General features: G+C 37.5%; 1 protein-coding gene across 1 annotated transcript in view; it reads left to right on the top strand.

Annotated features, from left to right (window-relative positions):
- OTOG (otogelin) overlaps positions 1-26,280 on the top strand; it is a 99,374-nt gene that overhangs the window by 6,587 nt on the left and 66,507 nt on the right. The window contains exons 2-18 of the mRNA XM_086472395.1: positions 3,411-3,503; positions 3,718-3,872; positions 4,257-4,375; positions 4,777-4,982; positions 6,542-6,672; positions 7,501-7,607; positions 8,454-8,563; positions 9,375-9,500; positions 10,766-10,874; positions 11,731-11,777; positions 12,649-12,794; positions 18,074-18,206; positions 19,194-19,371; positions 21,203-21,327; positions 22,652-22,864; positions 24,411-24,576; positions 25,082-25,156. Coding sequence (XP_086328521.1) covers positions 3,411-3,503; positions 3,718-3,872; positions 4,257-4,375; positions 4,777-4,982; positions 6,542-6,672; positions 7,501-7,607; positions 8,454-8,563; positions 9,375-9,500; positions 10,766-10,874; positions 11,731-11,777; positions 12,649-12,794; positions 18,074-18,206; positions 19,194-19,371; positions 21,203-21,327; positions 22,652-22,864; positions 24,411-24,576; positions 25,082-25,156 — 2,239 coding nt within the window. The remainder of the gene's footprint in view (positions 1-3,410; positions 3,504-3,717; positions 3,873-4,256; positions 4,376-4,776; positions 4,983-6,541; positions 6,673-7,500; positions 7,608-8,453; positions 8,564-9,374; positions 9,501-10,765; positions 10,875-11,730; positions 11,778-12,648; positions 12,795-18,073; positions 18,207-19,193; positions 19,372-21,202; positions 21,328-22,651; positions 22,865-24,410; positions 24,577-25,081; positions 25,157-26,280) is intronic.

The following is a 26,280-nucleotide window of genomic DNA, read 5'->3' as shown; positions in this document are numbered from 1 at the left end:
AAATGAAATTAATTTCTCCAAGTCAAGTCTGTTTTCCTGTGATGGTATTTGGTGAGTGATCTCTCCTTGTCCTTATCTTGACCCATGAGCCTTTTGTTATATTTTCTCTCCCCTGTACAGCTGAGGAGGGGAGTCACAGAGCAGCTTTGGTGGGCACCTGGCATCCAGCCAGGGTCAGCCCACCAAACATTTTCTTAGACTCATACATGCCCAGACAGAAGTGAACTTAGTAAAGAGGAAAATCCTCATCGTTGAGTCATTTGACTTCCAATTCAGATTCGACTAGCTCCCTTTCTCTCTAAGGAGAGCAAGGGAGATCCTTCCCAGTGATAGCAAGGGTCCCCAGACCAGCTGGCTGTGTGCACAATCAGAAAAAATTCTGGTTGAAGCAGGTTACCTGAGCCACGGTTAAAGGGAAATCATTGAACCCAAAACATCAAAAGGGGGCTAACTTCCTGTACAGCTGGGAGGAACATGACTTGCAGTCTAATTGTGGATTATTGTAACTGGACTGGCAATAGGGCATATCTTAGAGAAGCAAAGAACAGAGACCCGAGCTCTGATTACATGTCTCGCACCACTCAAGATCAAAGAGATCAATGTCTGCCCCTCTTGTCGAGAGGAATAAGGCTTTTGTATTAGTGACAAGATTGGTCACTGTGAGTATGTAAATGAGATGGCTCAGTCAGGATAAGTAAGGATCTTTCTACATTGGTTTTTAAATTTAATTCATGTTGGCCAGACAGGGAAAGGAGCTAGATATTTGGGCTAGCTAGGCAAAGGAGCATTCTTTCTTACTTTGTCTACCTGACTTTTTCTTTTCAGCATGGCGTCTTTTTTTTTTTTTTTTTTTTTTTTGTGGGGAGGTGGGTGGAGGTGTGGTATGTGTTGAAAACAAAGCAATCAAAAATAATTGTTCAGATATTTTACAAGTCTTCATATAAGTGATTAGTATTTATAATGTTTTTGCAAATGGAAATGTCCATATAAACACCAATAAACTGTACTGACAAATTCCAGCAGAACTCAGTAAGCAAGGGTTCTGTAAACTTGTGACTGAAGAAAATATTTTGTACAAACGCATGGCCTAAAGTAGATGAACATGTAAGCTTTTGAAGTCTTCCTCATTATAGCCACTTGTGAGCACAGAACTTCTTTCTTCTAAGTTTCTAGGATCTCACAAAGCAGAAGGAACTTTACATATGGTCTTTATGCTCATTAAACTTCTACGTTGACCACACTTTGATAAAACAGCTGGTGATGGTGTTTGAGGTAGCCTCACAAGAGGCAAAGTATTTACATCATTCAGTCCATGAATACTGATGAGTTTGCATGTGAAGTAAATGCTGGATGCACAGCTACTTGGTGTGTGCGTCTGAAAGCAGTTTGTGTGTGGTACATATACTTGCAGACCAGGTGAGGTTTTTAAGAGGCATTGGCAAGTCTTGCTCAAGCTGAAGTAGGGGCTTAAAAGGAAGATGGAGAGTGTTTGTAGCATCTTGTTAAAAATGCTGTTTCTGATTGTTAACAGAGGTTGAGTTGCTTTTGGCTGGGATACACTCACACGATATGCTCCATTTGCAGCTTGCTTTTGGATTATTTTAGTGTATTTAAAGCTCTTAGTAAGAGGGTATGGCTCACTGGCTTCTGTAATGGTGCTTCTATTGATGTTTTCTGCTGGCAAAACAAACTGAATATGTGCTATAAAAGATGTTGATAGGAAATTGGTACTGGTAAAACATCAATCAAAGGAGCTTCTAGTAGAGGGAAGAAAAATGAGGTAGGGAGGAAATGCCCTTTGAAATGGATTTATTTTTCTGTTGCTATTGCTGGAATCAAGAATTCGGCATCCATTTAATGACAGTAGGATGTCAATGATCAACTCTTGACTTGTTAGAAAGCATTTATTTCCTTGCAATCAGTTTATTAAAAAAAAAGGCAACCATCCTCTAAAGTAGTCCCAAATCTAGTTTTGGTGTTGGTGCTTTTCATGTATGTTTAGTGAGTGCCAGTAGCGAGAACAAAACCTAAAGATGATGTGACCCATAGAATCATAAAACAGTGGTCTGTATCCTAGAAGACTTTCCTCTGAAGTCTAAGTCTGTCAAGACTAAATAAATTGTAGAGTTTATTTGGATTGGCAGAAGTGGGCCTTCCTTTATCTTTCCTGCATCAGCAAAGCTTCAAACCCTCTTTCTCAAAAGACTGAAGGTAATCTAGGTATGTTAGGACTTCTGTATATACTGCTGGTGATTAGATGTTTCATAGGCGAAGGTTTCGTTGAAATGGGATAAAAGATTTTTATTTTTTTTTTCTGTGAATTCTGGGTTTCAGGACAGCACTTAGTTCATATATAAGATTATTTTTCAAGGATGATGTGTTTATAAACAGAAAGAAAACAAGAAAGCTGAGTCTTCAGTTTGTCTCTTCCTAATATAGTTTCTTCTGAGCAACTTGTCTGCAACAAATAAAATCTCAATTTCTATTCTTCAAACACAAAAATTACTATGATTGTGTAATACTCAGTTCTTAAAATTCATATGCTTTCCTAAAGAGACTTAAACTTTAAAAGATCAAACATTAGCAAAATAAGCGAGTATATCACGATTGTTAGAAAAGCACTTAATCCCAAAGTCTAACCTGAGTAGCAAGAAGCTTTGTTTCTGCTTGTGCACATCTTTCCTTAGACTGTGAAAGCTTGTTTTGTCAGATTTTTATGGAAGTCTTCCCAGGGAAAATAAAAAGTAAAAAACCGCAACACCTGCCTCCCCCAAACCCAAACCTGTCATTGCGAGTTAGGGAGCTTGCTTTCCCTAGAGCAGGCTCACTATACTTAAGCTTTTTTTTTTTTCTTTAAAGTTTGTCTAATAAAATTAGAAACAAGAGCAGTGGTCTGTGTCTTTATGGAAAGTGTTTGTGGTTGGTTTACTTAAAAGTTGTAAGATGGAAGGAGGGTGGGCAGCTGAAAGTTTTACAGCGGGGATCTCAACACTTGTGTTTCTAGGGTAGCATGTGCTTATCCTGGTAGAGCTTGCCCATGCTGTGTTATCTGTACCAGTCTCTTATATAAGGATATAGGCACAGTGCTTTTCTTGCTGCATAATACTTGTTCACTTCTTCTATACATTGCTTAGGGGACTAAAGATATGTCAGATTAACGGATATCACAGCAATTTTGATTTGACTCCTTCAAATGTGCAGTAGACTTAGTTCATCTGGTTGTATTTCTTGAGGTGAAGCTTTTGCAGTATGTTTCCTGTTTGTGGAGGTCTGTGGGAGTCTCCTGGACTTTTAAATGCTAAGCCAGCATCTCCCATCATTCCTGGAGTTACATTCGGTGACAGAACTGGGTCTTAAGTACAAAAACTATAATAATTTATTTTTAATGTGCCTTCTTTTTTTCCACTCAGATTTGTTTACATGTTTTAATGGAGGTGAGTGTGTCTACAGAGAGCTGTGCAACTGCAGTCGATTTAATGCAACCGGACCAAGATGCCAGACAGGTGTGTAAAGAGAGAAAACTTAACTGGGTTTCTGGGATTGTACTCAGGTTCATACAGCTACAAGAATGACTACCCTCTGCCTAAAGGTTCCTTCATGCCCTAATATTTTTCCCTCTTTTCTGTGGTGGTATTTCATAGCACACCACATACATACATCTCAAGTACAGATTGAATGCAAAAACCAGTGGTACTTCTCAAGTGTCTCTCCTCTTAGTGTATAATACAGGTGCTGAAAGAGATCATATATGCAGAACATGGGGTCAATATAACTTTGAAACTTTCGATGGACTCTATTATTATTTTTCTGGGAAATCCACGTATGCACTTGTGAGACACACTGAAGTAGATGGACAGAGTTTTTCCATACAGGTAGGGGACTGTGTTTCTATGTTCCTTTTCGGCTGTCATTTAGCTTGCTACTAATGCATTAGTATTTAGAGATTAAAAATAACTTGTGATGACAGTATGGGGTTCTGGAATGTAATCTCGGTATAATTCTCATGTCATGTGGGCTACTGGTTGCTATAGCACAAAATGTAAATAGCTGGAAGGAAACTGATGCGTGTACTTTCAGAACTTGCTGCTGCTGTAAAAAGACTGCTCTGAAAAGAGTGCTCAGGTTTGGGGGGAAGAGTGGGACCAAACTCCTTGTTCACATGCTGAGGGTGGGGTTGGGAGTATTAGTTGTGTAATGTGGATTATGAAGAGTTTGATTAAAATCTTGACTTTGATGCTAGTCATCTTATTTGGCAGGTGAATAATGATCCTGAGTGCCATTCTTCTCCTTATTCTTGCAAAAGGTCCATTAGTTTATTCTTTTCTGGAGATGAACAGATAAAGATGAGCAGTGAAGTCACCTCTAAAGGATTTGGGTAATTGCACTCATGTTTCTGATGCTGTAGTTACACTGGAACTAATGTCATGATACTGATTTGGTAAGAGATATGAACTTACTTGTTGGTAGATTAAAAAAACCTATCCAGACCACAGCTGTAATAATTACGCCCCATCTAGTAGCCGTGTAGTAGAGTAGTGTCTGAGGAAGGTGATACCTACATGAGTGGTATGTAGTATTAAGAAGTATAACCTTTGATATTGATCCTTTGATTTTTACTCTTACTTTTAATTTCATCTCTTCTTTTAGTGGAATTACTCAATATTTTTATCAGGGTTTTCAGAGGTATGAGGAAGTAATTAAATCAGCAAGTAATTTACTTTTGATAGTGATGCTTTCTCATGTAAAGCTGTTTTTTGGTTCTGTTTTATTTCTCAGAGTACGGTTACCTTATATTACTGGAAACTTACACATCCAGAAGCTAGCTGGATACTTCCTAGTCAGGCACCAGTATGCCTTTACCCTGGCTTGGGATGGTACATCTGCAGTGTATATCAAAATGGCACCAGAGTATCTGGGCAAGACACATGGACTGTGTGGAAACAACAATGCTATCCTGCAGGATGATCTTGAAACTAGTTATGGTGAGTATTTAAAATACTTCTTTTTGTGTTGATACTACTTTTTTTTCGGGTGAACTAAATGTTACTTTGCTTAGTTTTTAATTGTAAAGGTAACTGAATTTACAATGGGAAACCTTTGAAATGAAGAATATGATATGGAAATACTTCTGGTAGATTATATTGTTAGTGAAGAGGGACGATTTCAATATAGATCGGGCTCTGGGGAGGAAGATCTTTAAAAAGCATGACAAAAAACTGTCTTACTCCGTTACCTCCAGTGGTATTTATACTTCAGTTTCCTTGGACTTGAAAGGTAAAATCTAAATGTGCACTACCCTCTCAGCAATTTTATATAGGAGCCTGTGGAAGCCTGAGATACTGCTGTTGGAAATAAATTGATAATTTTTATTAGTAAATCAAATGGATGAAGACTGCCGAATCTCGTTTGATCTGGCACTTCATTTATGCAAACACTTTCAGAAGTGACCAGTGATCCTTGGACACCAGCTTCAGATACTTCCAAGATTCTTGGCTTTCAATAAATACTGTGTGAAGACTTATAAAAGAAAAAGAACCAGGGGGAAAAATCAGGCCCCTTGAGAGGTATCTCAAGTTAGACGGTAAAAACTTCTGAAAATCATTGCTTTGGGCTGTTTAATTCATTGCTGCTCCTCGTTAAAATTAGGGTATTTCTGTAGAGTACTACTTTAAAGCTCAGAGTGCAATACGTAGGACGTTTCCTCTGTTGTTGAAGTGTGCCACTCGATGTTAGAAAGCATCAGCCCTAGGCTAATAGTAGCTCTTACTCCCGTTGAATAGTTTGCTCACTAAATGAAAATGCTTAAAATAATACTGAGATCATTGCATTCAGAGACTTTCCCTCTACCTTCTCACTTTTCTCAGGACATCTCAGTTGCATAAAGCTGTGGTTGTAGCAGAAGTCGATTCGTTGCATACCAGCTTTATCCAATTAGCTTGGGGAGCAGTAGTAATAAAGATATGGCAAGATACGCATTTGTGGGTATTCCCAGTAGTAATCAACGCAACCTATTGATTGCCGATGATGAATACCTTTCTTGGCCGGTTTAAAGCTAGCGTGGACATTACTACTTAAATGAACAAGTCACACCTTTACTTGGTTAATGTATATGATCATTTTGTACCCTTGCAGTGACCCAGGAATGCCTCATCTTTCTTGGGTTTTAGACTCCTTGGGACTGTCTTAATAGAGTAACAGCGTAGACATACGTATATACACTTTATTACATGTTTTCTTTCCTTTCTTCCGTTCAAGGACTGCGGCAGTCCTGCTCACTAAAGCCCTTCCTTGCCAAATCACACGAGTAGGCTTCTTTCTGCTATTCAAAAGCCTTCCTACTATAGTCCCTTTCAAAAGTTTTTGTTTCTTAAAAGGACCAGATTGTCTTCAGACTAATAGCTGATTCATGTAGTTGTAGGAAGGGTTTGGTGCTCTCTGCTTAATGTGATGTTTTGATTGAGATGGTTCCCTGGGAAATCCTATAGAAATATTGTTCTTCCAAGTCTCTGTGTGACTGTGTGTGTGTGTGTGTCTTGTTTAGGAAAACTGACAGATGATGTAACAGAATTTGTAGAGAGTTGGCAGGAAAATCCTCCACAAGGAACACCCAATTGGGATAAATCTCTTCTCGATGAACCACCCTGCCTGACACAAAGCCGTGAATCTCTACAGGTTTGAATCAACACAAAAGAATTATTACAGTAGTTGGTGATTCTAATTAGAGCAAGAATTTGATTTAACACTTTGAAGGAGACTAGAAATATTCCCAGTTCTTTGGAGAGGTGGTTTAAAATAGCTGCTGCAGCAGAGCTTCACTTGTCCCCTCCTTTTCCCCCTGCTTTTCTTCTGTATGAGTTCATAATTTAATTCTTGGTCTTTTCAGATGTTATACTGTATGCATAGCAGCCAATAGAAGTGTTTGCATTTGGGACTAAATGAGTGAAAATTTGTGAAGTAGGAGTGAGTTCTAGAGCTGGTTCCCATTCCTTCCCTTAGGAAGAGTAGAAAGAAGCAAGCTGGTGAAAACAAAATGAGCACAGTTAATTTGCCAGTGTTTAAAAAATGAATTATTGTTACTTCTGTCCATCACATTGAAGTAGATTTTCTTTTTAAGCAATATTTTCAAGATATAACCCTGAAAGGAAGTGCTTTGAAATTAAAGCTAATGCCAGACATGTTCTATTTCTGTTGCCTTTTACTCTATATTTTAACTAAAATGAAGGCTGTTTCAGGTTATCTGGGCTTAGCTGCAACAGGGTCTCTGCCTTCCTTCCTGGGGAAGGGATATGTTTTAGTACCATTGGTATGACCTTGGAAAAAGCTTCAATGTTTGAATACTGTGGCATGGAGAGCAATGTGTTGCTAGCCACTGCTTCTACTGGATGAAAGCGACTCCTAGTTCCAGACTCAGATGTCTGTTCTGATTTCCGTAGTATTCTATTCTGCTTAGGTTTATTTTTGAAAACCTTCTCTTCACAACAGCTATCTCATTCATTTCAGAGGGCATATGCATTGTGTAACATCCTGTTACATCCCCCATTTGAACAGTGTCATGAATATGTGAGTCCTCTTCCTTTTATGGCAAGCTGCACCAATGATCTTTGCATGTAAGTGAATGTTTTTGGGCAATTCCAAAGTTATTGTAAAAAACATTGTCTCTTGTCATGACAATTAATTGTAAATGTTAACAGAACTCATGTCTGTCTTTTTCTGCATATCAGTTCTTATCTAACGTTCTTTTAGTATTATGCTTTTCCTACTTGTTCTAGTTTCACTGCGAGAAATGTCCGTGGAGTTGTTTCTGGGTTGTTTTTTTTTTTTTGGTATAAGGATGACCAAAATCAGGCCCAGATACTTTGATAATTTGTTAGTGTACCTTCCCTTGAATGTGGCATCTGTTTTGATTCTGAGTGTGCAATATTATTAGTGTTTCTAGCCTTAATGAAAAGTAATAGTGAATAGATCAGTTTGGCATCTGCATATGTTAATCTAATGAAAAGAGGAATTTGATTACTATTTGAATTTATGCTATCATTTTATAACCTGCTATGCTCCTTCTCCAAGCAGTTTTGACTAGTTAAATTAACAGGCAGGACAGGAGAACATAATTTCCCTTTCTCGTACCATGGTGACTCATTGGCAGAAATCTTACACTTTCTTCCTGTGAGTTTTCTGAATTTATTCAAGTCTGTTTATACTGCTGTATCTCTGGCTGTCATGAATTTATTCACAAAATTAGCGTCAGGTCTCAAATACATTGATGACCTGTCTTCGAGTGTGGCAAAATGTCTTATGCATTGAAGATTTTTAACCTAGCCAAACACAATACTTTAGAACATTATTAAACTAGATTATGACAATGTGGTTGTATGCAATGTAGGAGCATTCATGAGGTTGTGACTGCATGTTTGAATGTATGTAGAAAATAATATGTCAACTCTTATTTGTGTAAGGTCAGCAGTTGATAATGCAACTTGGTGTCGAGCATTAACTGAATATGCCAGAGCATGTGCCCAAGCAGGAAAGCCGCTTCATGGATGGCGAATGCACTTTCAGCAGTGTGGTACGCTGATGCTTTCATACTTGGAAATACTACTTAGTAGTTGTCTTTGGGAAAGCATGCTCTTCATACTTTTACTTCTTTGTCCTTCCTCCTATTTTGAACTCTTATACTTCTCAATGGAAGTGTAATTATGGACTCACTAGGCTACATAAATGCAATGGATTTTCTTTTTTTGTGTGTAATTTGTACTGAATGTATTTAGAGCACTAAACTTATTAGAATGTGTTTTAAGAACTTTCCTACTAAAACATCAGAGATTCTTTAATATGATTAACAGTTTGTTTTTTCATAGAGCTACTCTTTCAAATGTTGTCAAAGTTTTCGTGCCTTTCTGATACATAAAATTTGTGTCACAAGAGATAAAAATGAATTTGAATTACACTTGCTTAAGTCTTCATTTTAGAAGTCACAGAAAGTAAGTTTGAAAGAGATGATCTAATTTGTCTGCCTAAGACCAAAACTACTTTGTCATTCATGACAGAAGATTTCCCCTCTATTTCCAAAAATGTTTGTTAATGGATGTTCTACCACTTCTGAGTATCTAAATAGCTCAGCTGTGAGAGAGTTTCCCTGGGTCTCCCTTGGTGTAATTTAACGTTATTCCTTCTCAATGCACCTTTAGTGGACAGAATATGAATATGTGTATATTCTGTGTGCATGTGTTATGAAAGTGATTGTTTCATTGTTCTAGATAACAGATGCTCTTTTGACTTACCAAAAAATAAGTACCTGAAAGAAAAGTGTGCATCCTATTTCAGCCCTGAGGCAGTAGCGTAATACCTTTTGTTTCTCTACCTGTTTCTGGTTTTAGTTATTACCTGTGCTGAACCCTTGGTCTACAACGAATGCATCAACTGTTGCCCTGTTTCATGTCATCAGCAATCACAGTGCATTGACAGTGAGCTTCCCTGCATTGACGGCTGCTACTGTCCGGATGGTAAGTTTGCTTCTCAGATCAATTCCATATAACTTTCAGATTGCTTCCCCCAAGTTTAAATACCTATTTGGCCAGACTAGATTAAGGCATTCACAGGACCCATTTATAAATGCAGTGCCAGCAATGTCGATGAATGACTCTCTTCCTCTCATAACTGACAAGAGTCTTTTCCTTCCTCTAACAAGTGGGATCCAGAGCACAGATCTACATTCCTAGCCATAGTGCTCCACAATTTCAGTGAAAAATGGGGTTTGCCCTGTCATTGATAGGATAGCCATTTTCCTGATTCTTGGTGGTTGCTGCTCGGGTTTTTGTTTGGGTTATTTTGGTGGGTTGTTTTGTTGGCTGGGTGTGTGGTTTTTTGGTTTTGGGTTTGGTACTTTTTGTTGTGGTGGGTGTTTTTTTTTTTGTTTTTTTTTTTTTTTCCCTCTTGAAGAATGTCTGCAAGGTCAGGTGCTTAGGAGAGCTCAGAAATGTGACAGGACTAAAGCTCACTCATGTGGCCAGAAAAAGGTTTTGGTACTGAGGTTCTTACACTTGTATGGTTCTGGCAAGTGAGGTATTTACTGATGTGGCCTATAGCAAAACTTTATCCTTATTACCAAAATAGACTTTGATGTCCAGTTTTCCCCTTCTTAGTTGCTTCTCTTGGGTCATAATTCTGTCTAAAAGAGGACAGAGAAAGTTATGCCATGGATCTTCAAGTCCTGCTTCTTATACGTACCCTGGTGATTTAGAAGTATAATCATCTTTGTCATACATGTTATCTTTTATGGGCTGGTAGAGTCTTTTAGCTTCTGGTGCTCTAATAATGGAATAATCAGAGGGGGCAGGGGGGAAACAAAGCACAAAACCATGGTAGTAAAACAAGGACCAAACAGTGCCTTAAAACATAGAGGCAAAGATTTATAAAAGTGTCAAAAAAGAAGCCAAAGGCACTCAAAGCAGCATGGTTTGGTGTTTGTGTGTTTGGTTTTGGTTTTTTTCGTGTATGTGGTTTCCTCTCCCTCTCCCCCAATATTAAATACTTGTTATTCATACTATTGTTAGTGCATCTCAAGCAATTTAGGGACTTGATCCAGGTAATATAACTTATTTAATAGAATTCAAATGAACACTTGTTCTGCAAAAATGACTACCAAATAATCTATAGAGTTTTATAATCATATATGACCATTTGAGCTGTTCTTGGGTATACTTGTTAGTGCTCCATCAGCCATTTGTACAGATAATTAACTTTTTTATTATTGTTTTTTTTCTTTTAGGGTTAATTTATGAAAATGAATTGTGTGTCAAGCCTATGGACTGTCCTTGTGACTACCATGGAAGTTTCTTTGAAACTGGTTCAGTGGTTTATGAGGAGTGTAATAACTGGTTAGTAATTTTTCTCTTTAAGCTGTGGACTTAATCCTTTCATGGTGATGAAAGACAAGTTCTTGAAGGCTTACTTCAGTTAAAAATTAAATGAACTTGCTAAGTTCTCACTCTTTCTGCCTACAAAAACTGTTATTCCATATATGTTTTGCAATAAAGGGAAAGATATAAGAGCTATTGATGTGGAAGAAGAGCAAATGTCAGATATTGCAAAGAACACTGTAATGTTTAGTACTCTCTTCACCTTGAACTCTGTCTCAAAGTAAAAGGAATCTGGAATTCAAAATCTTAACAGGAGAATTATTTTGACTTTAATTTGTCTCCTGTTTGTGTTGTCTCACTTGGATACAAAGAGCCTCCTGTCATTATGACACTAAGCTGCTGTTTTGGGATTTTTCAAAGTTAATTTTATACATTGGAAAGAAAAGTTTGTAGGAAGAGAGAATGCCTTTTACTGGATCAACTTAATTGAAGAAAATGGATGAGCTTGCCGATGTGCAACTTCTTTTTTTGCAACAATTCTATTTTTTTGAAGTAGTAAGATTCAAATTGCTTGTGTTTATTTTTCTCAATTTTAATCATCTTTAACTTTTATAATAGTTATCAAGGAGCTAAAATGAAAGAAAAGTGTTACTGGATGCATGGATGAAATTTCACCTGATCATATTTTCATGACAAGCTCTTGCCACAGCGTCCAGGCATTGTAGTGACTGTGATAGCTCTGTTGCACCCTTTTGTGAGACTCAAGACACTTGCTGCTCGTTTCATAGAGCAGGCGCCCTGGAAGAACAACTGAGGGACAGCCATATATACTTCACCAAAAAAAAAGTGTGAAACATTTTTTTTTTTATTTCAGCACTTGCATTGGAGGAAAGTGGATTTGTACAAATCTTACATGTCCAGGTACGTGCTGGAATACTTTTTTTAATAACTTCATTTTTACTTGGAGTAAAATATTACTGTTAGATCTTAATGTGATATTTCACTATATGATTTGGTTTTTTATTTTGTCTACATATAAATGCATCTGCACACACAGTAAATTAAATGTTAAAATGGTCTGAATAGCCAGCATCTGCCTTTCAGCTCAGCACAGTAATATGTTTCCCTATACATTGCCATCATGTCTCTGGTAGATGGCACTACCTGATCATTCTTGTCATTCAACTGAAGTTTTCTCTGCAGTCTTCACTGCACAGATTTATGGCAAGATTACTTTTGTTTTTTCACTGAGAGTATCGCTGGCTAGTGATCTAGTATCTAGCTATTGTACAACTGTCAGTTAATTATTTTCACAACATACCTGTGGAATGAGGGGTGTTAATCTCACTTCGCAGATAGGCAGCTAAACTACAGAGATTAAGGTCAAAAGGATTTTGCATGTTAAATGTACCTTATGGCCTCATGGTTCCTCTAGCTGCCAATAGATCCAAGCGCTGGTCTCAGAGTTATCAGTTAACTGTGGGAGTGCTTAATGTTTCTGCAAATTAGTTTTTAGAGCCACAAATGAAATACCCAGAATGTAAGGATCACATGTATTATTGTCTCCTTTTGTGGGAAGAATTGTTCAGGTATCCTGGCCTGGGATCAGGTAGGAACACCATAACAAAAGGATAAGGTTCAGTTCCTACCTGTGTTCCTAGTACTGTTATAGCATGAATAGAATTTTAGAAATTATAGTATGTATCAGAGTGTATGAACTCTACAGCAGTAATAACTGTTGGGAGTACACTGTCTTTTCTACCTACTTAAATACATTATTTACGTTTGTCAGCTGAATGCTCAGTTTCAGGAGACATTCATTTCATGACCTTTGATGGGCGCAAATACACTTTCCAAGCTACCTGCCAATATATTCTAGCAAAAAGCCGTACCTCTGGAGCATTTACCATAGCCTTGCAAAATTCTCCTTGTGGACAGGTAAGGGGTAAAACCTTCTTGTAATGTTTATATCCTGAGGCATTTATTAATTGGGGGGAAAAAGTATTAAAAAAAAAAAAGCTACCTGCAATTGAATATATTAAAATTAATCAGTGGTAACAGTTTTCTTCAATGATGAAGTAGTTGAACAGCAGCAGTGCAGAGGAATGTACCTCAATTTTCATGTTTGCTTGCAATAAATAGGAAAGATTATGCTAGCATTCTGATTCAGTGTTCGCTGAGGTCATTCAATAGCATATCGTGGGTCATGCAGCAAACCTGGATCATGACTTGTTTTCTTGAGCTTTCATCTTTGTGAATTTGCAGCCAGGACAGCGTAAGCCTTCTGCTTACTACAGCTTGAAGGAAGAACAACTTTTTTGTGCCTTGAATATAGATTTCTCTTTTCAGCTTTGTTCCTACAGCTTGAAATTCACTTTTACTTACATTGATATGAAAAACTTCGGATAGCTTTTGGGACAGCTGTCTCGGATTCAGGTATATGCATGCATCCATGTTACTGCTGTTGGTATCCTGTACAACTGATTTCAGCCGAACGTGCATGCACATATGTATAGCTGATACTAAGGATGTTCCTACTTTATATTTGAAATTTTTTTATACTGTACACAGTAGTCACTAAATACTTAATTTGCTTTATGTCCAAGACCCATTCTCTTTCCTTTGTTATGTATGTGGATTTCTGAGCATGTATTATAACGTTGTACATAATAGTGGATATATGAGGTATGGAGCACTGGTAAGACTTTCACTACAGTATTTCATTTTTATTACAGTCTTGATAGGTCTTGTAATTTTGAGGAAGTTAAGGCAGGTTAGAATAGGTCTTAAACAGGCAGAGGTGGTGTGAGAAGTGTAGTTGACTGAGCTGAGCTATTTGCTGCAGTCAGGCTTTTCTCATCGACTTTAAGTTCTACAGATGCACCTAAGGGCAGAACTTGGCCTACATTTGCATTAGGATCATAATGCTTCTGTGAGCACCTGCATACTAAGCTGCTGGACTTGCTGTAGGAGCAAGATGTTAAACTTTACGTCTTGGCCAGATTTATGTTCAATTTCCAATGGTCTTGTGTAATGATTTTTACCTAGGAGCAACTGTACAGATATTTGAAGTCTGTATAGACTTAAATATGACTCTTCTTGCTGTATTTCTAGACCATTTACCATATGTTAGGCCCAAATATCAGTTCGTAGTGTGATGAACTTCCATATTGTTGTATTCCATGCTGTACTTCGCATAAGCATCATTATTTTTTACTTCGGCAGAGCTGTGAAATGAGATCTTGGTGAGGACATGCACGTTAAAAAAAGGTCTAGGCTTTAAACTCCGTATGCATTTCTTGGATTTTACCACATGTTGAGTTTCATATTTTACCTAGCCTTTAACAAAGCTTGCCTGATCAGTCCCTAAGAGGTGTAGACTTTTACAGAGGTTTGAGTGAAGCATTCTGGGCATTAAGAGCCAGGTGGGTGGTCAGAGGCTCGGGTGGTGTGTTCCAGGGCTATGTGCTGCTAATTTAATCACCAATGTACAAGTGGTGAGAGGGTAGCAAGAACAGTTTGTGTATTATAGTGCAAGAACTTGGGGCTTCAGTGCAGCTATGTAGCTATCGACTAGCTGGTACCGCTTGGCAGAAGAGCTGCTTTACAGTTCCGTAGGCACCATCCATTATCTAGTTCCCATTTATAAAAATGAATGAATTGAAATGGGAAGATAAAAAATTTGTAATACAGAATCTCCTATTTCTTGATGGCTTGAGGTTTTATGTGTGTTTAAAAAAAAAAAAAACCCACAACCAAAACCCAACCAAAACCCACAAAACCCCCCCACAAAACCCCTCACAACTTATCAGTCCTATCTCATTCAAGCAGATTAAAAAATGCAGAAAGAAAATACTTGGGGAGATTTTAGCTCTCTGAATCACAAAGAATCCAGTCATCTAGAGCCTTAGAGCTGGTGACATAAACAGTCATCAGGCAACACGTTATTTCAAAATGATGTGAAATTTTGTTTAAGCACTTTTTGGAAGGAGAATCAGTCAAGTGATCAGCACAGCTTAACCTTATCTGAGTTTCAGGTGACAACCTCCCTGGCTTTGTAGTTTGTATGATGAGAAGGTCTTCTGAGTATAGTTGGGTTTTTTTAAGTGTTTAGTGAGAGAAATGGCCATTCATGTGAAAACACCTGCTGAAAGTTGGCAGAGGCAGTACTGTGCAAGAAACAGTTCACTGGAAGAAAGAATAATTGTCAGGCAGAATTTCTCCTTTAGTTTCAGCATGAAGGCATAATAAAATAAAGCTTTTGTCAATATTGTGTAGTGATGTATATACTATGGAGGGTTGTTCTCTTGGCTCTGGTCTGCTATGCATACCAGCTGGTATTCTTTTATTTTCAGGTGCTTAAAAGGTTGACAAAATTGTCAATTATAGCCACTGTTGCTGAATGATACGCACAGTAACATAATTTCTTAGTAGAGGCAAGACAGTAAGATAAGCTACAAGAGAATGGCTTCACAATGCAGGTTTCTGTCTTCACTGTCAGTCCAGGAGAGCTAGTTGAGCTGATGAAATATCTCTGGTTACTTTTATAATTTGCTATTTTTAAGTATCATTTTATCATTTCAACTGTTGGTGGAAGATTGTTGTTGCACTATTACTTGGAGACAGGGAAATTGAGTGTTGTTTTTACTCTTTATACACCACTGTGTGTCCTTTTGTGTCCACGGTGCTTGAAGGACTGACAGATGATCTGCTCTGTGCTAGTTCAGCATCTGTCAAAGCCACGTGGTACTGTTCAGAGATTCTTGCAGCTCTAGTACTTGTATTCAATGAGTAAGGCAACATTTGCCTTGTATTAGGCAAGTCCCAGTGGAAGTCAGTGAGAGCTGGATAAAAGTGTAAATTGTTGAACTGAACATCCTAATCTGTTTGCACTGTGAATGGTGCTGGTCACAGTATAATTTTTGTGTTAGTGCATCTGTCTGAAGGTAGCGATATTTTAAGTTACATTAAATCTTGTTCAGTGCCCCTTTCAGCATTGCAGATGCTTAACATTTTACTATTTCATCATCAGTTATGCCTTCACTGTAGGCCATGGGACCGAAAAGTGCAGCCTCCCACACCTCTGCTCGACATCCCTGGACTGCAGCTCAGGACCAGATCCAATCAATGAGAAATTTCCTGCAGGGAGACCTAGCATGCTCTTTGACTAAGTGATTTCAGACCTGTCTCTGTATGTTTTGATATTTGACATTGAGACATTGAAGATACATAATCAAGATGAGAGCAAAATGAACAAATAGTGTGCCAGAAGTGACTGGACCCAATTTTTGTCGTTGTTCTTGAATACCTTTTAAACTGTTACAAGGCCTTTCAGTGAAGGAGGCTGAACAGAAGAAACAGCAGTTGGGTGCCGCACCCTTTCCTCTGTAGATGGCAGGGATCAGATAGTCTCTTAACTTTGTCCAGCTACACTAAGCCAACGTAAATAAGCTCATGCCTCAGAGGCTGTAGTAGATTTGAGTATAGCAGGAATGGCAGAAATTTAATTCCTTCCTAGAGCCAAGAGAAAGTAGAAGGTGCACCGTGATGTTGTCTTTCAGTTTGTATCAAAGTGAATTACAGGATGCCAATACGCTAAAGTTCAAGTCATCTCTTGATTCACCTCTGTGCCTGATTCTCTGTGATAGACCCTCTATCTTTTTAAAAAAATCAGCAGTGATCAAATGCTGATAATAATAAAAGAAACATCTGGTAATCTTCTGTGACTAATAAGCATGCTTTAATGAACGTTCTTTCCCTATTGGCATTGAAAGGCAAAGTACCTGTAGTTATTCTGAAAGGTAGAAGTCCTAGCCTGGAAACTTTGATATGAACTGACTACTGTTAATCATCTATCTGGCTGATTGCCATGTTATTTAGTACAGGTGTATTTGTTACTGTGATATGTTGAAAACATTCAGTATTCAATAGGCCTCAGACTTGTGCTGCTTTTTACCTGTGTGGTGTGGTGTCTAGCTGAAGATCACTACAGTGACATAAAACATGCAGGGATATGCAGTAGTTCGGGAATGCATTTAGGTACCAACCAGCTTCATGGCTTGCTTTAGGACTTTTCTTAGTCTGTCTCAAAGGTGTTTTTTTCTGTTTGGGTATTTCTTCATGCTAAAGTTTTATAAAATGTGGGCCGTGTTGGCTTTCATGTCTTGAGTGGGAATCATCCACCTTTAAAAATAATTAAAGTTAAAACAAATGGCTGAAGGTTTTAAAACAATTCTGTCTATACGTCAGCATAGGCCCTAATTTGTTCCTTAGAAACTTGAAATGATGGACCAGAGTCATGAAGGGAAAAAAAAAAAAATCTGGCCTAACTAATGTAGAACAAGTGTACTATAGTTGACTTCTGTTTTGATGAAAGCAGTTAACTCACATTCAATTCTTGCTATTTAAACTGGTGAGAAATTTTATTTTGTAGGCCATGTAGCTTCTTTATGTTGTAAAACTTTAGCACATGAGTCAATATGTTGTTTCTTAGGATTTCAGTCAATTAGCTTTTGGTAATGTTGACAATTAAGAGCCACTGAAGAGGGTGGGTGTAGGTAAGGTAGAAGAGGTTGATCTAGGATTTTTTTGGAGTATGTTTCATTCAGACTGAAATGTAGTATTCCTTTTCTTTTTTTTTTTTTTATGTGATGTTTTGGCTTAATTAGAAAACTAAATGGAAATAAGAATAATGCTGTTTTAGATGATGATTCACAAGATGCTTCTGTCTCATTATTGTATGCCTTCAGAAGAATTTTATATCTTAAATGTGCTTTAAAAGAACCTAGGTTATATCAGAACACTTTAAAGTACAAATTTGGATTTCTGTGCACTGTGATAATGGATAAGGGACAATGCAGCCATGATGGTGAGCATTAGCTCGACCTCGGGGCGGGTGTCTTATGAATTGCAGGTGGCTTTGTACTAAGCTATGTAAGAATTGTTTAAGTTCTCTTTCCAAATTCCACTTTTGTGGTATATTTGCATAACAAGTTAGTGTTTTGGATTATTTCACATGTATGTTTAAATATAACTCAAATAAGTTTTCTTACTTAGCTGTAAAGCTGTATGTTTTACAAGTGCACTCTGCTAAGAAGCAAGATAACTGAAAATTTTTAGTTTCTCACTAATTATAGCTTTACTTGCACTCTTATTTAACATTCATCCTACTTAAATATTTTTTTTTTAAAAAGAATTTGTTTTGCTTTTACTTGTAGAACCAGGATGGATCATGTATCCAATCAATCAGCCTTATTCTTAAGCAAGACCTCAAGAGGCAAGTGACTCTGACTCATTCAGGAGATGTTCTGATATATGACCAGTACAAAATTAACCTGCCTTATGCAGATGGTAAGGAATAATATACAAGCATATAATTCCTATGAAGCACTAAAGCAGTATTTTAGTGGTATATGTGTATGTTGTGTTACTGTCAATATTGCTAATGTACTGAAGTGGTATATTGCTAATATCAATGTTAATGTCTTATGAAATGTTTCACAAATTCACTGCTGATGTACTTTTTACACTGATGGTAGGAGTTATGCAGTAGCTGGCCTGGGCTAGTGTCTCTTTATGTTAAGATTGAATATATTCTTTCTCTAACTAAAGTCCAAATGCCATCCCTCACATTTACAAGGTTGATTAGCTCTTTTATGAGGGGAAATTGTTTTCTCTGCTTTTTGACTGAATAATTTCTTTTCTATTTGTGTAAGCAACTCAAGTAAATATAAGTGGAAGGAGCCCTCTTGCACATCACAGATAAGCTACAGATTTTTGGACAAAAAATTTATTCTCTTTTTGCTTGAGTTTTTAAATCTCTCCTTCTGGAAGATATTACTGAGTATTCTAGATGTGAATATGTGACTGTGATTCAGTGTTAGCTTCAGTGAGAGCTTTACATGCAGATCATTAGTACATTCGATGTTTGTGAGGCCTTGGCTCTTTGGGAGTTTCCCCAAAAAGGCTTTAATACAGGAAGCACACTGCTGGTGTTAGGATTAGGTTATCTAAAATAAATGGTCTGCAATGTTATCTGCAATGTTTGTATCTTCAAATTGGTTTGCTTTCAGTTAACCTTTATGAATATTCCTGTGAACTCGATGTATTTTCAAAAAGTGTGGTGACCGTCAGGAGTTTCTTGTTTTCTTCTTTAAAGTCTAATTCGGTGTAACCATCTGTGAGAAATTTATGATTAGGGGAAAATAGGGCCTTAATAGGAAAAAATGTAACTTACATAAAAATAATGTAAAAAAACCAGTGAAATGACAAGAAACAAAATGCAAAGCACAAGTAGGGTTCCTTTGCCTTTCAACAATCTCTGTTTTTACTTACCAGAGCTATTTGAAATACGGAAACTCTCCTCTGTATTTCTTCAAGTAAAGACGCGCATTGGATTACAAATACTGTATGACAGAGAAGGACTGAGGCTTTATCTTCAAGCTGATGGACGGTGGAAGGATGATACTGTGGGCCTTTGCGGAACCTTCAATGGAAATATGGAGGATGACTTTTTGTATGAATAGCTGCAAGATTTCTATTTGCCAGTATATGAATACCTACAGTTAGACTGGTAGATCAAGTGTGTACTGAAGCTGAATGGATAGATACCAAGAGTAATTATTTTGAAGTTTTGTGTAGTGAGATAGGCAGTAGGTTTTAGTTTGCTAACAGAAAATCTGTAACTTCAACTATAGGATATCAAGCCAGGTTTTGCTTAAAATATTTTAATATAAAAAAACAGTGAAATATGTATGACTTGTAAGTGTTAGTTTATCTGAGAATTTTTGTCCAAAACATGGAGTGGCCTATATAAGGGACATTCTGCCCCTGCAAAAGTCACTTTATCTGTCTCCAGCTCCTAGTTTCTGCTGCAAGTTCTGATCTGCTCTCTCCAACAAAGCCCCCATTGTTCAGTGTCTGCAGGCCAGCAACAGGAATTGGCTGTTGCCTGAGCTTCGCTTCATTGTGATGCAGCGAAGGGTGGTCAGAGCTGCCTGAGCACCACAGTGAAAACTGCTGTTTGTCCTGCTTCTTTTCAGCAGATTTTCCTACAGATACTAAGGAAAACTTGCTTCTGCAGGATTGAGCAGCCTAATGGAAGTGGAAGGAGAACGTAAATTTGAAGTATAACAGAATATTTCTTTGACCAAGGGGGGGGGGGGGGGGCGGGAAGAGAACACCTTTCTCTCAAAACAGTTGGGATTTTTAAAATAAAAACTAGTAGACAAATGGGAAAAATTTCTATAATAGTTCCCATTTAAAAATGACAAACGTGCACACACACAAATATTCTAGTGGATTTTTGAACAATTTTTATCTTCAACATAAAAAGTATTATCAGAATATTGTTTATAATGAGACTAGGAAATATATAGGCAGGATCTCAATGAAGAGATTATTTATGTAAAACTACTTAAAATATTTCTGTTTGAAGCAAGTAAGTTTTGTAACATATTTTTGATGACAGTCTTTGGACTTGTTCTCAAATAAGTGAGAAATTGTTCAGTAGTTCATATTTGTGGGAAAAGCCCTTAAACTACAGGAACTTACAAGCTGTGCTGAGATGTGACACCGACGTTAATGTGCAAGCCTCTTGATGTGTACACCAAACACCTGATCCACATCAGGTCTGGTGTCTACACAGCGGTGTCTTCTGCAAGGCCTTCGCCCCCAGCTACTTTACCAGAAGTGATACTACTGGTTATATGCCTAATGCAATCTTTTCCCTAGAGTGTAACATCCCATATTTAAATGCATGGTTTCAATCATTCTCCCTGTACAATATCAATGTGCCTTGGTTATTTTGATCAAGGTCTTTTCTATCTTTCAGCTTCTACTGCCTCTCTGCTTACCTGGGCCTCATGGATATCTATCTAATTGTTTTTGCAGTTATATCTCTAGACCCTTGGATTTCTGTTCCTTTCTCTTTCTTGCAGGGACTAGAGAGCCTGGGAAGTCAGCTACCCAGGAACAGACAGGAAATTGTAGGTAGAGGAGAGATAAAAATGGATCAGAGGAGGCAGAAGTGTGAATCAGAGTGCAGACTTTCAGGACAGGGTGCCCCCCTCCTTCTGTCTAGTGAAATGGAACTTGGTCTGGTTTGATATGTCCTTCCTTACAGAGTATCTAATGGCTTTGGAGCAGACCTTTTCTTTCTTTTCTGTGCCTTTCCCTGGATAGAGAGAGGAGAGTCCTGAAACTTAAGCTGACAGTACTTTATGGGAGAGTTCCAGAGAATATGGAGTGGTGGAGGGGGTAGCTTAAATCCAAAGGGGGTGGTAGAACTGAGACGATTCTGTAAATTCTCACTGTATCTTTTGTGACTGACTTCTGTTTTGTAAAAGATCTCCAGTTGGAGTAACTGAAAGCACTCCAGAGCTGTTTGGAAACACATGGAAAACTTCATCGGCATGCCTTCTTGTGCATGATAGTTCCCAAATGGACCCATGTGATATTCATCTGCAGGCAGGTGGGCAGTGAAGGTCAATTTTTGACAAATGCATTTCTACTTATTACATCTCTGCTGATTTTTCTAGTTGGATCAGGTAAAGTAGTAACTAATCCTACCCATTGAAAAAATGAATACTTATAAATAGCGTTTGTTGGATTCAATCCCCTAACAAATCATATGGTATATTTTTTAAGTGTCTTCTGATACTTAGAGGCACTTGAAATACCCCCTTTTTATTTCTGGTTAGCAATTACAATGTGTAAAGCTAGACATGCATTAAAGGTTGGTAGTATGTCTACTATTGGTGATACTGCTAGTTAAGCTGGATACTCAAAAAGTATTGCAGTATTAATTTTTGAAAATATTGAGCAATGAAACATTTGATTTAGTTGTCTGCTATGGAGAATGAGTAGGAGAAGTACTTATGTACTACCAGCCTTTTAGATTCAGCTGAAAGGGTACAGCTGGGGAATGATGTTAGTGGCTGATGCCATGATGACCACAGATTGTCACCAAGACATCCTTATAATGGTGAGCTTTGTAGATCATCAGTTATATCCATTTCGTAGTTCTGACCACTTCTTGTCTGGGTCTCTGCACGCCTTTAGGCAGGATACAGAGGTAAAATACTGATTAAGGCTTTGCCTGTTAACTTCAGCAGTGCTAGGAAATGATCACATCTCCTGCTACAGCATCATCCCATCTTCTGAGTATTTGTACAATATGTGGCAGTGAGAAGCTTCATTCTTGCTAAGGTGTTTGGACGTGAATGGGGAAAAACGTGGCCTGTACAGGAAGTCAGAAATTCTGGAAAAGGAGTTTAAGTCCTAGTTTATGCATCTCTTTTATTTTGTGGGAAATACAGACTTATTTCTTTCTGGGTATTCTAATATAGCATATTACTAGTTTTGACATCTATTGCATAATTAATGTATTTGAAATTAAGATATTCAGATGAGTGCTGTGTTTGAAGCTTCTTGTGTAACTATTAGATAATGCTCTTGTTCTGTGCGTTACGAATGGCACTGGGTAGGGTGTATCATCTGTTGCCTAACCCACATTCATAAATCGGTTTAAAGATAAGAGATGGTATGTAGGCACTGTCTGCATATTGTAAAGTTGTCAGAATGCCTTAAAATCATTCCCAGAACAAGTTCAAAACTATGAGCAGTTAACTTCTGTTCTGTCCTTCCGTACTGTTGTAGAGGTATCAAAGATAGAAAGATATATATGGCAAAAGAATATAATCATCATCAGTTGCATTGTGTAGAAGACACTTTTTTATTCCAGGTCTTTTTAAAACTCCCTCATTGAAATGGTGTTTCATTTGGTTTTTGTATAGCCTCTTATGCAGCGGAAGCTTGTAGCATCCTGACGAAAGAACTTTTTGCTCCATGCTACCGCTATTTGAGTCCCGTTCCCTATTTTGAGCAGTGCAGAAGAGACACTTGCAAATGTGGACAGATTTGTTTTTGCTCTGCTCTGGCCCATTATGCTCATCATTGCCGAAGATTTGGAGTTGTAATAGACTTCAGAGGAGCTGTCCCAGACTGTGGTGAGTTGCCTTTCACTTCTAGTCTTAAATAATTACTGTTTGAGGACTTTAGAATGACAATCAGAAAATAAAGTTAAATTAATATCATCTTTTAAATAAGAGGATTAATTCTAGCACAATCTTGTGTACAGGGCAAGGTTCTTTTTTTCATCAAGACAGAATTAGTAGCAGTGCCTTTAGAGGATTGTTCCTTATAGTTGCCTTTCTTTAATTCTTTTGGCTTGTGAAACAATGCAAACATTTTTTTGAAGTAGTTGGAGGGCTACAAATGTATACAGAATTGAAAATGCATTTGTCTCTTATATGGCTTTGAATATCTTATACTTATGTTGATATTATTCATGAGCTGTGTGAGCAGATTTGTTCTGTTCCTCATAGATGCTTGGTTTATCTAATTCTTTAAATAAATGAGATGAAAAATGATGGTGATGTATTTAGCAGTTTTAGCTGGATTATTGTCAATGTCTGCTGTCTGACAATCTCTTTTAGCTTATTCTCTTATTGTCAATGACATAGAAATACATAGAGTGCTGAAATAAGTGTAGAGAATTGGTATTGCTGGTATTTAATTTAAAGTGAATGGAAGAATATAGATAGTGTAGAGACAGCCAAAGGTGACATCTCTGTTATCTGCTCTATGATGCCTCACAAGTAGAGGAGTGATACAAAAGATTTTGGTAGGACAAATAGTGCCCTTATTTAATTTTTTTTTTTTTTAAATAATAGAATTGGAAACCCTATAAAACAACCCTAAACTGACACCCCTTGATGTTTCAGTAGGTTTGGTTCCATAAATGAGTCTGAAAATCTTTTCTACGGAACAGCCAAGAATTTAACATCTGGTAGTTTTCATCACATCATGTAATTATACATGTTGTAATGCACGATGAAGAGGATTTTGTAAAGTTGGTCCAGCTTAAGTATCTCAAGCTGGAGTACCTGTAGATGTATCTAAAGACTGGCTCGCTTGCAGTCATTATGGCATGAATGGCTGTGTCTGCTCTGACTGAATGAGACATTCAAGCCATTTATTTTTTTTTGCCTTTTTAGAAGCAATTATAGTTTCATTAGAATATATTTAAAAATTCATAGTTGTTGGGTTTAAAATGTCAATCTTTTTAGTATTTCAAGAACTTCAGATTTTAAGTAGAGTTTTACAGGAGATGTATATATGTAAGAAAACTTGAGATGGTATTGTGCAACATCTGCAAAGTACACACATGATATTTATTGCCTTTAATGTTTTCTTTAAGGTGCTGTCCGTTTCCCAAAGCCCATGCACTAGAGCCAAGTGTTTTCAGAGTTAGAAGAAAAAAATCTTCGTTTAGTTTCCCTAGTGTAAATCTGGATTAACTGCGCAGACTTCATTGTACTCATTATTACGTGGATTTACATCTGTGTAGTTTACACAGCATAGTGCCAAAATAGCAATTTTAGTGGAATTTAATGTGATTGGAAATGAAAGAATAGAGATGTTTATCAGAAAACTATTGCAAAGTACTTGAGTCTCTTGTACTGTAATTTGAGATTTGTTTCATTTGGACAGCTCTTTCATGTGAAGATACAAAGGAGTACAGTACTTGTGTATCTACCTGTGGCAGAACTTGCCAAGCTCTGTCTGTGCCAGAGACATGCAGCAGTGATTGTGTTGAAGGCTGTGCTTGTCCCGCTGGAATGTACTTGAATTCCAAGACTGAACGATGTGTACGGAGGTGGGTAAAGTTGCACTCACTATTTTAGACCACTGCATTTGCAAGTCAGAGTGAAAAGCTATATGTATGTAACGTTGTAGATATTATTCATCTGTAAACTTGGTGCAATCTTAGAATTATAAAGAACCTGTATGTTGAACAAAAATAACTCTTTTATAGTACTGACACTCATCCAACATCACCAAAGCTAGTTGTTACATATTGTCTAGGTTTTGGTGTATGAGAGATATAAAAGATGTCTGTTGTTGTGTAGAGGTTCTGCTTTGTTTCTGATTTGGTTTGGAATGTGCTTGAGTTGTATGGCAGTATGTACCAGTAATTACTGAGATCAGCTTTTTGCATATTTAAAAAAAAACCCCACAAAATCCCCCCACACCCAACCAAAAAACGTCACCAAAACCAGCACAGCAACCAACTGAACTTCGAACAGCAATAAAGTCAGTGGGAATTTTTTTCTTCCTTCAATTTGAGTTAATCAGTTACATGTATTTTTCCTCTACTCCAGAAGTGAATGCCCTTGTTACTTTCAAGGAATTGACTATCCCCCTGGAGAAAATGTTATGACATCTTTGGGCAAATGGTAAGATACAAAACTTCTTTTTCCGCTGACTAAATGGTGTCCCTTTTTTTAGGAGCTCTGTCAAACATTCTAGTTAGTCTGTTGGGTTTTTTGTAGTTATTTTGGCTTTTTTTTTTTTTTTTTACTGAAATGTACAGAATAAACCTGCGTGTTAGGACAGAACTTCTTTAGAACTTAAGATTTCAGACTTCTGTGCTTATCCGATATACTGAAGTGCAAAATAGAAAAGCCACAGTCATTTTATAGGTACATACTCTGTGGTGAAAACCCAAGAGTTTCCCAAGTCCAGTCTGTGCAGCCAGACCTTCGTTGCTCTTCTTCCCTATACCAGATTGTAAATCCATTTATGAAGAATTATTAAGAATCTGTTTTCTGCTAATATAGAATCAATGTAAAAGAGCAATGTCGCTTTATTAACTAAGAAACAACACAAATAACTGTCAACTGCAGCTAAAGGTGAATAAGCATCTCTGTTAATGTTACTTAGATTTAGTATTTGTTCTTGTCCTTTTTGCTCTTCCGTTTGCATCATTATAGTCATGACATTAAGGAAGAAAACTTGTTAAACTATTCTGGCTGCTGACAGAAGCATCCTTTCCAACAGTTAGTTTTGTCTGGGAAAGGTTAAGTAATGTGGACAAGAAGTTCTGTAAAAAAAACAAGCTTTCAGAATTCTTTTTCTTGAAACAAAGCTTGAGCTCTCACTGGCTCTGCCAGTTAATGAAAAGCACAGCAGTTAGTTAAAAGCAGACCAAACCAAATCGTGTCTGTGTAATACAATTGATGATCATGATCAGTGTAAAACTTTGGGTTGTTGTAAAGGCCATGTAAGAGACTAATGTTGTCAGACACCTATTGCGGTGGGGACACATCATAAAAACACACACTCATTCTCACTCCCTTCAGCAGCCTAGTGTCCATAAATACTGATTGTTATAAAGTTACATCTTAATCATCAAGTTAGCTTGTCTTTGCCTTAGGGCAGATTCCCTGGAGAGTACTAGGCAACCCATTCTGCATATGGGGCTGTGCAAAGTTTGGGTGCATTGTTGCCTTCCTGGATATTTTTGTTCACAAAGCATGTGCCAGACAGCCCTGGCAGGCATAGGAAGGGGCTTCTCCTG

Source organism: Leptosomus discolor, chromosome 12 (assembly GCF_034619465.1).
Source record: "Leptosomus discolor isolate bLepDis1 chromosome 12, bLepDis1.hap2, whole genome shotgun sequence".
NCBI lineage: Eukaryota > Metazoa > Chordata > Aves > Leptosomiformes > Leptosomidae > Leptosomus > Leptosomus discolor.
The sequence above is the reverse complement of the archived record's forward strand: the minus strand, read 5'-3'. Positions and strand labels throughout refer to the sequence as shown.